The 15038-nt window shown below is 35.0% G+C and overlaps 2 protein-coding genes across 2 annotated transcripts; one reads left to right on the top strand and one right to left on the bottom strand.

Annotated features, from left to right (window-relative positions):
• The first annotated feature begins 93 nt into the window (after positions 1 to 93).
• On the top strand, positions 94 to 5628 carry LOC115711587 (uncharacterized). Its single transcript, XM_030639951.2, has 3 exons — positions 94 to 1077; positions 4066 to 4397; positions 5028 to 5628. The coding sequence occupies exons 1-3, from the start codon at positions 521 to 523 to the stop codon at positions 5513 to 5515; spliced, it is 1377 nt and encodes a 458-aa protein (XP_030495811.2). The 5' UTR covers positions 94 to 520; the 3' UTR covers positions 5516 to 5628.
• A 2565-nt stretch (positions 5629 to 8193) lies between these two features.
• On the bottom strand, positions 8194 to 8942 carry LOC115707576 (uncharacterized). The gene is made up of 3 exons (XM_030635590.2): positions 8812 to 8942; positions 8610 to 8730; positions 8194 to 8517 (listed from the first exon to the last, which is right to left on the bottom strand). The coding sequence occupies exons 1-3, from the start codon at positions 8913 to 8915 to the stop codon at positions 8374 to 8376; spliced, it is 369 nt and encodes a 122-aa protein (XP_030491450.2). The 5' UTR covers positions 8916 to 8942; the 3' UTR covers positions 8194 to 8373.
• Positions 8943 to 15038: the final 6096 nt, after the last annotated feature.

Raw genomic sequence — 15038 nt, 5'->3', positions numbered from 1 at the left:
GAGATCATTGAAAGAAGCATTGTTTATTTATTGTTATCATCAAATTATCAATCTCAAATCCTTTCACTATAGAAAAATTCAATCTTTTGGGAAATCATCATTTGTTTTTTTTTTCCTCTCTACAAGATTTAGCCAACTCAATTTCTTATTCCAAAATTCAAGTAACTACATATAAGAAATGTATGTAATCAATCAATTTTTACTTCTGTTTAAATTAACCACATTTTTTAATGTTATAATTTGTGAATCATACCTTATATTTTAAATTTGGCATTACAACATAAGTTGTTAACTCAACTGAAACAGTTAATAGTCTTAATATAATAATAGCTTAACTCAAATTTCAGATAAGTTTTAGACTAATCAAAAGAATTGAAACAATTTTTAGTTTTATTTTAATAATAGTAAAATAAATTAAAAAAGGAATTTATAAATTTATCAAAATTTATCGTCTTCTCTCTATTTTTTTGGAAACAGTACGAAAACAAAGAAGAAGAAGAAGAAGATTCACCTTCAAACGATGACCAATCCTTATCCAGAAATTATAATCATTCTCCTCTTCCTACTAGTCCCGATCCAATCCACTCGCCACAAATCACCACAAACAATATCCGTCACCGACTTCGGCGCCACTGGCGACGGCCTTCGATACGACACCACCGCGATCCAATCCGCCATAGACGCGTGTTCCGGCATTGAAAGATGCCGCGTGGTGTTTCCTCCGGGAACTTATCTGACAGCCACAGTCCGACTCAAATCCGGCGTGGTATTGGAAGTGGGAGTGGGCGCGACGATACTGGGAGGCATGAGGATGGAGGATTACCCTAGGGAGCAATCGGAGTGGTACGTTGTGCTGGCGGAGAACGCCACCGATGTGGGAATCACCGGCGGCGGAGCGATCGACGGACAGAGCTGGGGGTTTGTGGAGAGGTTTGATGAGAAGAAGAATGTGATGGTGAGTTGGAATCGGACTGGAGCTTGCTCCGGTGACGAGTGTAGGCCCAGGTTGGTTGGATTCATTGGTTGCAAAAACGTTGTCGTTTCCAATGTTTTCCTAACCAAGCCTGCTTACTGGTGGTAAGTATACTATTACTTATTAATATTCCTATTTTTTTTATCTTTTTTTTCATATCGATTATATTTCTATTTTATTAGTTATGTTTTTTTAGCTGTAGATAATTAATCCTTTTTTTTTTATTATTTTTTTTTTTATTTTTGAGGTGTTTATTACATTTTACTATTAAATGTTAACTGAAATTGTTACTGTGTATACGTGACACTAAATTTTCGAATCTACCAAAAATATGTAATTTATACACAATGGCAATACAATTAGAAGATTTAATAGAAGCCTCAAATTTACAAACAAAATGAAATAGAAAGAGTATTGCCATAAAAACACCAAAAATTAAATATATAAAAATTAAAACATAAAAGAATTTCATCACTTATTACTTGAGGATAAGTTTTGTTTATAGGATTTTTCGTTCTGTTAAATAATAATTTAAACTAAATTATTTTTCAAAACAAAAATTAAATTTTAATCAAAATAGAACTTAATTCAACTGAGATTCTTCCAAATAAATAAATAAATAATTTAATTGGGTGGTGTTATGACTTATTTATTTTTTTTTTTTTTAATTTATTTGTGTTAAAGATTGTTATTATTATTTTTTATGTATTGTGTTGGAGATTGTTATTATTTTTTTTTTAACGAAAATTACGCTCTAACAAAACAAATGATGGAAATGAGAGTTTTCCATCTACAACATAATTTATTACAAAAATTAGGATTTGCTCTTAAGAGAATTTTTAGTACTAAGGTGGCGTTTGGTAACACTTTTTTAATTAATTTTCTGTTTTTAAAAGTGAAAAAGTGAAAATATTTTTCAAAAACATGTTGTATAAAACTGTTTTTACTTTTCAATTTTATAATTAGAAATCAAAATTTTAAAAACAAAAAAAAATCACTTCCAAAATTTTTTTAAACAGTTTTTTTTTTCTTAATCAATCCTTTGGATTACAACCAGACCCGGACCCAAATTCCCTCCTCACGGCCTTGGAGCTGAACCCGGCTTCTGACCCGAACCCGAATCCAACCCCAGATCTTGACCCGACTTGAATAAAATCAAAAATAAAAATGAGAATGAACTTTACAGAACACACTTTTATTTTCTGTTTTTAAAATTGAAAAACAAAAGTAGTTACAGAACGCATTTTTGTTTTAAAAATAATTTTTTTAAAAGCAAAAATTTTACTTTCATTTTGTGATTAAAAAATTAAAAAACAAAAGTGTTACCAAACGGCACCTAAATTATTAAACAGTGAAAAATTACGGGTGTTAAATGTCCGTAAATAAATCATGAGTTTTTGTTTGGCAAAGCAAAACTGTTATAATAGTAACTTATATGGTTATTTTAAGATTAAATACACTATAGGGATTTATTTGTAAATACAGGGAATATACAGTATTCCATTGAAACATTGTAAAGGCTAGGGATTGTTTAGGTAAAAACTTCAAACTTCCCAATCTGCCTTCTCTGTTTTTTTTTTCTGTTATTTAAGCTTTTAGTGGTCCTAACCTCCTGGGACCTTCACAATTTAAAAATTACGATTTTAGGGCTCTAACTAAAACTGATAGCCTTTCAACTTTCATGTGCAGCATGATGATTCATTATCATCATCATTTCATTACTGCAAAAATAAAAATAAAATTATTATTATCATCATTCTCTTATATGCTTGTCAATATTATAAGACAATTGGCCAATTGGGATTGTCCAATAATCGTTGCTTGTGTTATTGGTCCAGAAATTAATAAGAAAGAAAATAAAAAAAAAGGTGAAGCCCCCACATGACATGTGTTTATGATGTTACATCTATTTTTATTTTTAGTTAATATATTATTTCCTTTCACATACCCAAGTTAAGATGTAGCTATTAGATGATATAACACACATCATCAAGGACCCCATATGAATCATATAAAATATCTTAGTTGTTTGTTCCTTAACAGCATGTTAATTAGTGTGCATCAATGGGAAAAACAGCTACCTTAAACTTGTTTGATGTCTACATAATCACATGAACTATTATCTTAAAATATTTTCTAAGGTTTGAGGTTCGAGGTTCGAGTTTACAGTAATTGTTATAGTTTTCTGGTCTCAAAATATTACAGGACACGACACGACGAGCCTAATTTCTTTTTTTCGAAAAGAAAGAAAGAAATGAAGGATTTAGCTGTTAAACATTATGCTCAAATTGCTTGTCACGTGCTTGTAGGGCCAATTTCGTAGTTATCCTTTAAGGCATTGATTGCTAGACTTGTATGGAGGCCAGGTTTCTTTCATTTTGTTTTTCTTGGTGTACAAGTTTGAGGGTTGGGGAATTACTTACTTAGACCCTTTCATTCTTTATCCATTCATTCACACACACAGAGAGATATATACAGCACCTGAAAACATATGGGGTCCATAAAAGGAATAGCTGGTTCGATTTTCTATGTGTAGCTAATTCTTTAGAAGTGGCAAATTGACATTGCCAACTTGCTGAAATGAAGATTCCACCCCCAACAGAACAAAATTAGTGACAATGCAGATGGCCATCCTTGTCTATCACTTTATTCACACAATGCCCTTCTGTTCTCTTTCATATTCAAACTTTTTATCATTTTTTTTTTTCTGAAGTGAATAATGATTTTTAAATAATACAACTTCCATCATATTTCTAACTTTGATATAATTATGTGATTTAGAATTATGCCCACATTTATTTGAGTGCAGTTTTGGTGAACTCATGGTGTCTAGCATTATTATTAGTATTAGTATTACTCTGCAACAGAAACTTAATAATGTCTTCAAATAATTCTTTATGATTTTACACAAGAATCTTATGAGCAATGATTGATGACTGTATATGATTCAACATTTAAAACTGACATTTGTTTTACTGATATTGACTTGATTGTTGTACTTGGTTTTTCATATGTGGTTTAATTAAGTAATCTTTTGATATTTGATTGTGGCCATTTTTTTTTAACCTGATGAATTTATTGCATAAACGCAGCCTACACATAGTACGATGTGAAAACATATCGATTCATGATGTTCAAATCTATGGAGATTTTAATACACCAAATAATGATGGTATTGACATTGAGGATTCAAATAACACAATTATTACAAGATGTCATATCGATACCGGAGATGATGCTATCTGTCCCAAGACATATACTGGCCCTCTTTATAATTTAACTGCAACAGACTGTTGGATTAGAACCAAATCTTCAGCTATCAAATTGGGTAGTGCTAGTTGGTTTGATTTTAAAGGTCTAGTGTTTGACAATATTACTATTGTTGATTCTCACAGAGGACTGGGATTGCAGATACGTGATGGGGGTAAAATATGCCTAACTTTCTGTTTTGACTGCATTTTCTTTTTTGAACAGAAAGAACATAATTTCTTTAAGGTTAAAGTTTATGCATATCCAAATACATCACCACTGTGATGACCACTTAACTAGTACTTCCTAGTATGCATTCACATTAAGAGTACTCATTTGAGTGATCCCACTAGTGCCCCATGCTTTTTTTAGAAAAAAAAAAAAGACAATTGTTTTCTTCACTCTATAAGCTGTGTAGTGTTTGCATATTGCTCCTAAGTTTTCTTATAGTTTTTTGTTTGTGGGACAGATTAGATGAACAAGCACTTCAATACTTCCCATAGGGCAGGCAAACATTTATCATTGTGTTGCTATTATCTGACGAATTCGGTTGTACAGAACCAATGCTAAATATCTCTAGGGAATCAATAGTTTGAGTTCAAAAAAATCTGTTTAGTTCAAATGATACATATTGGTTATTAGGTTGCATTGGTTCATAATGCTTAATGATCTGACTATATTGCATAATATCTTTTTATCTTTGTTTATCTACAGACTAATTTAACCTGCAGTCTTCTGAACTTTGTGGTTGAATTGAAATTTTGTTATGTTGTTTCCTCAGTGTCGTTTAATTCATCTTTGACAGGAAATGTAAGTGATGTAACCTTCTCAAACATTAAAATAAACACAAGGTACTATGATCCATCATGGTGGGGAAGAGCAGAGCCTATTTATGTGACTACTTGCCCAAGGGACTCAAGTTCAAAAGAGGGCTCAATCTCTAACATAAACTTTGTCAACATAACTGTGATTTCCGAAAATGGTATCTTCTTATCAGGCTCAGAAGGTGGAGAACTAAGTAATCTGAGATTCATAAACATGAATGTAACTTATAAAAGATGGACAAAATATGATGGTGGACTGGTAGACTACAGACCAGGATGCCAAGGACTAGTTCATCACAGCTCAGCCGGGTTGTTGATGGAGCACATAAATGGATTAGAGGTTGAAAATGTTAACATGAAATGGTCTGGTGCTCGATCAAGGCGGTGGAATATACCTCTGGATTTCAGGTCTGCAACTGTAAATAACATATCTATGCTTAATTTCCATACTAGTTTGTTAAAACAGTGAAGATACAAAAGAAGATTACCATGATGCCATGCCACTTGTGTTTAAGGATGTATTTGTAAAATCATATAAACAGTTCATTGGATGATAAAGATTGCAATGCTCTTCAAAATTTACATGATTAGAGCCAATATTCTATCATGGCATTATAGAATCTTTCTACATGAGAACTGAATAAAATTGTGTAGCTATTTATGCTGAATGAAACAATACAAAAGAAATAAAAAAAAATGTAAAAACATTGATTAGTAAGAGCATCTCTATTGGAATGGAGATGTTGTGAAAATTCAATACGCAAGTGCACGTACCGTTTACAAATAATAACTCACAAGAGTGAGATCGATCTTACAAAGACTGTAGTTAAATACTAATTAATTAAGTTCCTAGTTCTATCTGGCAAACGAAAATAGATCGGTGATTATAATTGAATACTAAAACGAAAATAAATAAACAAAGAGGCAACTAACAATGATTAGAAATTTAGGGCGTTTAATTTCAATTGCATCAACTTCTTATGGCAAAATACAATTTAATTATTTTTAATTTTATGTGATAGCGGATTATTAATTATCTATATTCTTATTAGGACATATAGAATATAAATCATGTGTCAAAGTCCTATACTTTTGTGGTAAATTACACATAGTTTGCATTAAGCAAAGAAATTCTAATTACTACATAGACCATATTAGTACTCTCGTTCAATATTAAAATCTATGTCTATTTTACTATAGCATAATCAAATCCCATTTTTTAAATTTTGCATTGAAATCATAAAATAAATAATTGGTAATAAAACAATTATAAGCATTAATCACAAATGAAATAGATTCACATAAGCAATTAATGCAATCAAGCAATTGCATTAAACCATAGAAAAGTATCAAACAATATCCACTAAAAACCCTAATTAGGAGTTTAGGTCCTCATTCTCATTCTAAATAATTGCATAAGACTAATTAAAAACATAAAGATGGAGGAAAAAGAAAAGAACTTGTTGAAAATCAATGGCGGTAGTCTCCAAGGTTGCTTTCTCTCTCTATTTTCGTCCTCTCCAAAGTCTCAAATCAAAAGTCAGAAAAATCGTTGGAGACCGATTTCAAATCGATATCTCTTCCTGCCTGTTGTGTGGTGATGATGTCAAAATTATGGAACACTTGTTTCAGCATTGTAACCTTGCTTCTCACCTATGGAGAGCTTCACCTTGGGGATTGATTCCTATTAATGATAATGGGGGCACAATGTGGGATTGGGTTAAATTTCTTTGGAGCTTGGAGAATATAGGGGTGGTTATGAGAGAGGCATTCCTATTTGCCTCTATTTTAGTGGACACCATTTGGCTTGTCCAGAACGAAAAGGTACATAACAATTGTTATCATAACCCTCATCATTATATTAATTCAGTTTTCCAATGCTATGTAGAGTACCCTCACACCCTTTTGTCTAAACCTCCCGTTGTTGTTAACTTGGGTTGGTCAACCCCACCTCTAGATTGGTTCAAGCTTAATTGTGATGTGGCGGTGGGCAACAATTGCATGATGGCTTGTGCTATGGCCATGAACCACAATAGTAATATTGTTTGGATCGAGACACGAAAAATCCACTTTGCTCATCCTCTTATAGGAGAATTTGAAGCCTACCTTATGGCGTTGAAGGTTTCTGCTGAGAAGAACTTGTCTTTTATCATCATTAAGAGTGACTCCAAAGTTGTTGTTAAGACTCTAAGAGGAGAAATCAATCGATGGGAAATAGCAAACAACACTTACCACTATTCTGTTTTATGAAAATCTTTTATTGCTTGTAGTTTTCTTAAGATTGATAGATCGTGTAATACTACTGCTCATAATTTAGCTAAGTGGGTATTACTCTATAATGTTTCTAGTTTTGTTGAGTGAAGTTTGCTCCCAAATCACGTCCTTTGTAGAGACTGTTTAGTTTGACATTTTGATTTATATATGAACGCTTCTTTAAAAAAAAAAAAAAGATTATCTTAAGAATATTATTGTTGTAGCCCTCATTTTAGCCAAATTTAGTTTATTCAATTTGGTTAACATTGTTTGGTGGCTGAATTATCCCTTTGTATAGGGAAGTTCATCTTGGATGATCCCTTGTTTCAATGAATCTAGTCTTTGGTCCCTTCTTTGAGTATTTTTTTTTTCTCAAGATAGTTGAGGTGTTTCTTCTACAAAAATAAAATAAAATAAATACTCACTACTGGTATTGTAAGTTCGTGTGTGTCGTGCTGGTCCAGTCCATATTTATTCGTGCTTTTTAAAAAATAGGTCGTGTCGTGTCATAGAAAAATATGGGTCATGTCGTGTTGTGCTGTGCCAATAGTTTTAAAGGGTAGGCCCGGTATTTTCGTGCCGTGCTCGGATTTGTATTGTGCTTTGCTCGTGTCGGTCCATATTTCTTAAACAAACCAGCCTGTTTTCATATTCGGGCTTGAATTCGTGCATTGTTTTTTATATATATATATATATATATATATATATATATATACTAGGTAGGAGTTACGTGCCGAGGCACGTAAATGTTAGTTTTAGGTAAAGTTTACTTTTTTTTTTCTTCTTATTTAGATTGTATGTGAAGGTATGATTATACGAATGATTTGTTTTAGCAAATTAATATTTGTGCTATTATAATTGGTTGGTAAAATATAATTAGGTATATATAAATCAAAATAAAATGATACTTATTATTTACTTCTAGAAAATTGGGTATATGAAATACTTGCATACAATACTCCATGTAAATCCGTAGATAACAAGTCAATAGAAAGTGAAAGAAGCTCGGCACCAAGAAAAGTCTTAACACTAAATAAAATAAAATTACTGTAAAAGAAAAATGGCAACTTCTGCCTAATCTTCCATTGGTTCAACTGCTTGAATGGTGAACTGATTGTACTTTGAACTCATTGTTCGGTTTGCATCTACGTACAACTGAATTCTCCATTTTTTGGCTGATAGTTGCCTTGTAGTTTTTTGGACAAACAACTTATGTTTCTGAAGAAAAAAAAAATGATTAGTTATAAGTTTTAATGTATTTCTATGTACGAAAATGCATAAATTTTACATATTTATTTTTTTATAGTTACCTCGTCCGAATATGATCTTAATTGAACTGCAGTACATGAGAATATGTTTTCTGCAACATCACCGAACATCACAGCATCTAGCAACTCTGTACCATCGTCGAGTTGTACATATGTCCTTGCACTAATAATTTATACAGAATATGTAACGGTTAGTATGAATATGCAAGAAGTTCAAGTATTAATTTAGTTATAATGTGCTTACCGTGGTGTAGGAAGACATCTTTTTCCGCATTTTGGATTTTCACAATCTGTTTCTTCGTTGTCGTTGTAGAACATAAGTTTCTTATTACAAAAATCACACGACATGTAATAAAAATCTTGGTTGATATTTTTTAATATCAATACATAAAGGTAAATTGTTACGATTCAAATAACTTGAATTAGTCGTATCAATTTGGTAGTTTTTCAATGCTTTTTGTTTAGCATATCTCTCTCGTTGTTTCCTACGTATGTCTTCCTTCTTATCTTCTGGCAGTTCTCTATATGAGATTCTTTTAGAAGCTCGTGTGTTTTGATCTTCAAAAAATCAAATCGCAATACATAAATGTTTTAAGAAATTTGTTGTTTAATATTATGTAGATTTGAATTTAAATTTTGTAAGTATGGTATACCATCTGTCATTATGTCAATCAAGGAAATGTAGGTTTGAGACGTCAAATATCATTCTACATCAATAAAATATTAAGGTCAGTATAATAATTATGATGTTCTATTAACTTTAAAGTATATATCTTTTGGTCTTTTCATTTTTTCCAAGCGTTTTCCATTGTATATATCACAATAAATACATTAACAAATATAACATAGTGAAATCGAATAAAAACAAATTCCACCTGTTGAAGTTGTTGAATCGTTCAGCCATTGAAACAAAGAACAAAGAGAATCAAAGAACTAATGAAACAACAGATGAAAGAGATTAAAGAAGAAGAAAGAATCTGTATGAAAGATTGAATGATATTCCAAAGAGAAGAATTCATTACAATTGGGAGAGACTGTTACAGCATTATATATACTAACAGAACAGACCAAAAGACCAGTAGCTGGAAGAACCAGACTAACCGAAAACGGTTACAACTAACAGCTAACAGAAAGACTCCCTAATACACCCCCTCAAACTTGACAATGTGAGCTAGGCACAATGTTAAGTTTGGACCTGAATTGCACAAAACGAGGACTAGAGACAGGCTTAGTAAGACCATCAGCAACTTGGTCAATTGCAGGAACATGAGGTGAACATGGCAAAGTGATATGCAGTTCAGCAAACAGAGAATGAAGCCATAAAATCTCAGAAACTGCTTGAGCTAAACTGCGGTACTCAGCTTCAGTGCTTGAGCGTGACACAGTTTGTTGCTTTTTGCACTGCCATGCGACTAAGTTTGAGCCAAAATAAATGGAAAAACCTGAAGTGCTGCGTCTGTCATCAACATCAGTGGCCCAGTCAGCATCGCAAAACGCGACAACATCCAGAGAGGCAGATTTGCGAAGTTGCAGACCATAGTCTATTGTGCCGGCAAGGTATCGAAGGATCCTTTTGACAGCGTTCCAGTGGGGTAAAAGAGGCTGTGCCATGAATTGGCAAACTTTATTAACGCTGAATGAGATTTCTGGCCGTGTAATAACCAAGTATTGGAGGGCACCTACAATGGATCGATAGAGTTGAGGGTCTTCAAAAGGATCTCCTTCATATGCTGATAGTTTTAATCCTGTGGTCATAGGGGTGGGCAATGGTTTGGCACCATCCATCTGAGCACGATGCAGGAGGTCTTTGATGTATTTGCTTTGTGAGAGATGGAGAGTGTGATCTTTGTGAAGAACTTCGATGCCCAGAAAGTATGATAAGGGGCCAAGATCCTTAAGAGAAAACTTAGTGTTGAGAGCCTGAACCAACTCAGATATCAGATTAGAATCACTGCCAGTGATTATGATGTCATCTACATAGACCAAGATGATGATAACTGAGGTGGATGTGTGCTGAATGAATAAGCTATGATCGGATTTGGATGAAATGAATCCCAGGGAGAGTAAAGCAGAATGGAGTTTGGCAAACCAAGCTCTAGGTGCCTGCTTCAACCCGTATATAGCTTTGTTTAATTTGCAAACAAGATGAGGATTTTGTGGATCCTCATAGCCTGGTGGTTGGACCATGTAAACCTCCTCTTGCAAATCACCATTCAAGAAAGCGTTATTCACATCAAGTTGTTTGATCATCCAACCTTTGGATAGAGCCAAAGTGAGAACAACACGAATGGTGACAGGTTTTACAACTGGACTGAAGGTCTCAGTATAGTCAAAACCTGGTTGTTGATGAAAGCCCTTTGCTACCAACCGAGCTTTGTACTTATTGACAGACCCATCAGCATTCTCCTTCTTTTTATAAACCCACTTGCAACCTATGGCTGTCCTTCCATGTGGGAGAGGGACTAGTATGTAGGTACCATTTCGTTTCAATGCTAGAACCTCTGTATCCATTGCCTCAACCCAGACAGCTTCAAGCAAAGCTTGTTTGAGAGATGTAGGAATAGTGGTTGCAAGATAAGCTTTTGGTTTAGAAATTCCAGACTTGGACCTAGTCTGCATTTTGTGATGATTCAACACTGAAGTTGTTGAAGATGGCTGCTGTTGGACAGATGGCATATGAGGCACTGTTACTGTCTCCTGCAAATCAGAATTAGTGGAAACACTAGTAACAATATCAGTAGGGACAGTAGATGGAACCTGGGAAACATTAGGGACAACAGCAAGGTGTGGAAAGTTGGTGGGAATACTAGGATAAGGAGACACATCTGTGGGTACAGAGGAAACATGAACAGGTGGAGTAATGTTGGTATTAGTGGGCTGTGAGGTTGTGACTTTGGGTATAAGGACAGAGGGAAATAAATCCTGAACTGTAATAGGAGTAGTGACAGCTGGTTGAGTAGTAGCAAAGGGGAATGTTGTTTCATCAAAGATAACATCCCTAGAGATGTAAAGTCTACCTAAAGAATCTAGGCATTTATACCCTTTATGATTAATGCTATAGCCTAGAAAGGTACAAGGAGTAGACCTAAATTGCAACTTGTGCTTATTGTAAGGCCTAATATTAGGAAAACATGTACACCCAAAGGTTCTTAAGGAGCTGTAATCGGGTTTGAGGTGAAAAAGGACTTCAATGGGAGATTTGTTGTTCAAAACAGGGGTGGGAAGCCTATTGTGAAGATAGACAGCTGTCCTAAAAGCTTCATCCCAGTATTTTAGAGGCATGGAAGAGTGAGCAAGAAGGGTAAGGCCATGCTCAACTATGTGTCTGTGCTTTCTTTCAGCCAGACCATTTTGTTCATGGGTAGTTGGGCAAGGATTTCTATGAACAATGCCAGCTTGTTGCAAGGTGGATGTAAAGGACCTGTACTCACCCCCCCAATCCGTTTGTAGTGTTTTGATTTTGGTGCCTAATTGAAGTTCTGCCTCAGCCTTGAATATTTGAAATGTTTTTAAGGCTTCAGACTTGTTTTTCAGCAGGTATATCCATGTAAACCTAGAGTAGATGTCTATGAAATGCATGTAATAAAAGTAGCCATTGTGGGACTTTGTAAAGGCAGGGCCCCATAAATCAGATACTACTAACTGTAATGGTGCAGAATAGACAGTGTTAGAAGCTTGAGGAAAAGGTAGTTTATGGATTTTTCCAAGGCAACAGGCTTGGCAAACCGAATCATGCATTTTATTATTATGAGAGATGTTACAAGTATTGAGTACAGTGGTAACAATCTTCTTAGAGGGGTGGCCTAACCGGTTATGCCACAAATCAAAGACATCTAAAAGACTAGAGTTACAGGGACTATTGCTGGGAATACTAGATGAAGCACTAGTGACATTAACAGAGGCAGTGTGAGGAGACATGAGAGGTGCTTTAGGACATTGTTGACTGGTTGGTGAGACAAGTTGCAGCTGCTGGGGATCAAAAATATATAGGCCATGTTTGTGGTTCCCAGTCAGGAGGACATCCTTGGTTACCTGATCCTTGACATAACAGAATTTTGGGTGAAATTCAAAGAAAACAGCATTATCTTCAGCAAATTTAGAGACACTTAGAAGGTTCTTGGTAATATCAGGAACATGTAAGAGATTTTTAAGCAAAAGTGGTCTATTAATTTGAGAAGATGAGATAAGAGAATGACCTATGTTTTCGATTGGAAGTCCTGTGCCATCTCCAACATAAAGCCTGTCTGTGCCTTCATATTCAGTAGATACCATCAAATTGTTAGGATCTGGTGTGCAATGGTTGGAGGCTCCAGAGTCCGGATACCAGTTCGAATCAGATGTTTGAGGAAGATGTGCAAGTTGAGCTTGAGCTGGATGGGTGTCAGTTGGAGGAAAGACACCAGTAAAGCTTTTATCAAAGCGATAGAAGCAGTCCAGGACTGTGTGGCCGATCTTGTGGCACAATTGGCATTGTACACGATTTGGTGTAGCTGCTGTACGTGCACCTCTGTTGGAAAAGCCAGGGCCTTGAAAGGAGCCATTATAGCCTCGAAAGGGGGCAGTATTGCCTCTGCCAACATTCCTCTGACTAGCAAAATGAGAATTGTTAGTAAAGTAAGGGAATGAAGGAGAAGAATACTGACCACGATTGTTACCAGGAGCTCTGAAATTCCTGCCAAATTGGGCTGCATTGGCTTCAAGACTGGGATACGCAAGATCTTGATCTGTAGTAGTTAAATTGGCAAAAAACTCAGGCTCTTTATCTGTCTTCTCTATGCGAGATTCAGACGCAAGAAGAAGGGCTTCGATTTCAGCGACGGAGTACCCTTCGATTCTGGTATTCGAGGATATGATAAATGTGTCATATTCGCTGGGTAATCCTTTGAATATGGCAGCTATATGATCTCGTGCAGAGAGAACTTGTCCAACGGAGGCCAAAAGATCAACTCCCTGTTTGATCTTTAGCAGATATTCATTGAGAGACATGGATCCTTTTCGAATGTTCTGAAGTTTTGTCTGAAACTCAAGGATCTTGGACGATACTTGCAGAGTGAAGTGCTTCTCCAAGGCACTCCAGATCTGCCTAGCTGAGTTACATCCTACCATTCTTGTAAGTAGGCTTTCTGTCATTGAAGAGAGAAGCCAAGAAACCAGAAGCTGGTCCTGGACATCCCAATCCAAGAACTCAGGATTATAGTGTCTGCGAGCTTGATCGGCGTCATTGAGGAACTGCGGTGGTGGAGTGACATCTTCGATGAACTTCAGAAGCCTATTCCCTCGTATGGCAGCAAGAACCTGTTGTTTCCACAAGAGGTAATTATGATCATTTAGCTTTACAGAAATGGCGTGATTGAAGTAAACTGGTGGATCTTCAGCTTCTCGGTTTCGAGATCTGGTAGCATTGTTGGATCCCCCTTGTTGCGAGTTGTTGGTGCTGTTGTTGTTGATTGTCGCCATGTTAGCCACCAAAGGTGGAAAGTGCTCTGATACCATGTTGAAGTTGTTGAATCGTTCAGCCATTGAAACAAAGAACAAAGAGAATCAAAGAACTAATGAAACAACAGATGAAAGAGATTAAAGAAGAAGAAAGAATCTGTATGAAAGATTGAATGATATTCCAAAGAGAAGAATTCATTACAATTGGGAGAGACTGTTACAGCATTATATATACTAACAGAACAGACCAAAAGACCAGTAGCTGGAAGAACCAGACTAACCGAAAACGGTTACAACTAACAGCTAACAGAAAGACTCCCTAATACCACCCAACACAAATGATACCCAAAACGTAAATGACTCATACAATGAACACATAACTTATACAAATTCCAACATAAATGCTCAAAAGACATGGCACAACATCAGTGAATTTGAGAATAATATACTGACCTGAAAAGAGGTAAATTGACTTGAAAATGCTTGACACCCTGTGACTTGGTGATGTAATTGGCTTTCCTTCTTCTTCCCTGTAAATAAAATTACACAAAGGTCACTCTTAATAAAAAATGGCAAACAGCATAACAGGCAGAGACAATATTCTATTATTATATCTAAATGGATATCAAATACGGTAAGTCTCGTCCTTTTCTTGGTGTTTATAAACGCAACAATTATTTCAAATTCACACGTTATTGTCTGCAATTTGTCCTATACGATCCTTGACTATAATTTTTTGTCAAGAAGTAGCCATAGGATATCCATTATCCAAACTCAATCACACACATTGTATCGCTGCTTGGGGATCACAGGGTCAGCCATGTGTTGTGCCATATCATATATATGATGATGATTCGTGCCAGTAATATTAGGGAAGATACTTTCGATTTCTAGAATATATACATACATATATTTATACCAAGAAAGGTAATAATATATACATTTCTTATCAGTAAAAAATTAAATCCAGATACTTGAAATTAATCAAAAACATTTACGGAATGTAAAGTACGCGCGTAGTATAGTTTATAATTA

This window comes from Cannabis sativa, chromosome 3 (assembly GCF_029168945.1).
Source record: "Cannabis sativa cultivar Pink pepper isolate KNU-18-1 chromosome 3, ASM2916894v1, whole genome shotgun sequence".
NCBI lineage: Eukaryota > Viridiplantae > Streptophyta > Magnoliopsida > Rosales > Cannabaceae > Cannabis > Cannabis sativa.
Note: the sequence above shows the minus strand (reverse complement) of the source record. Positions and strands in the feature narration are given on the sequence as shown.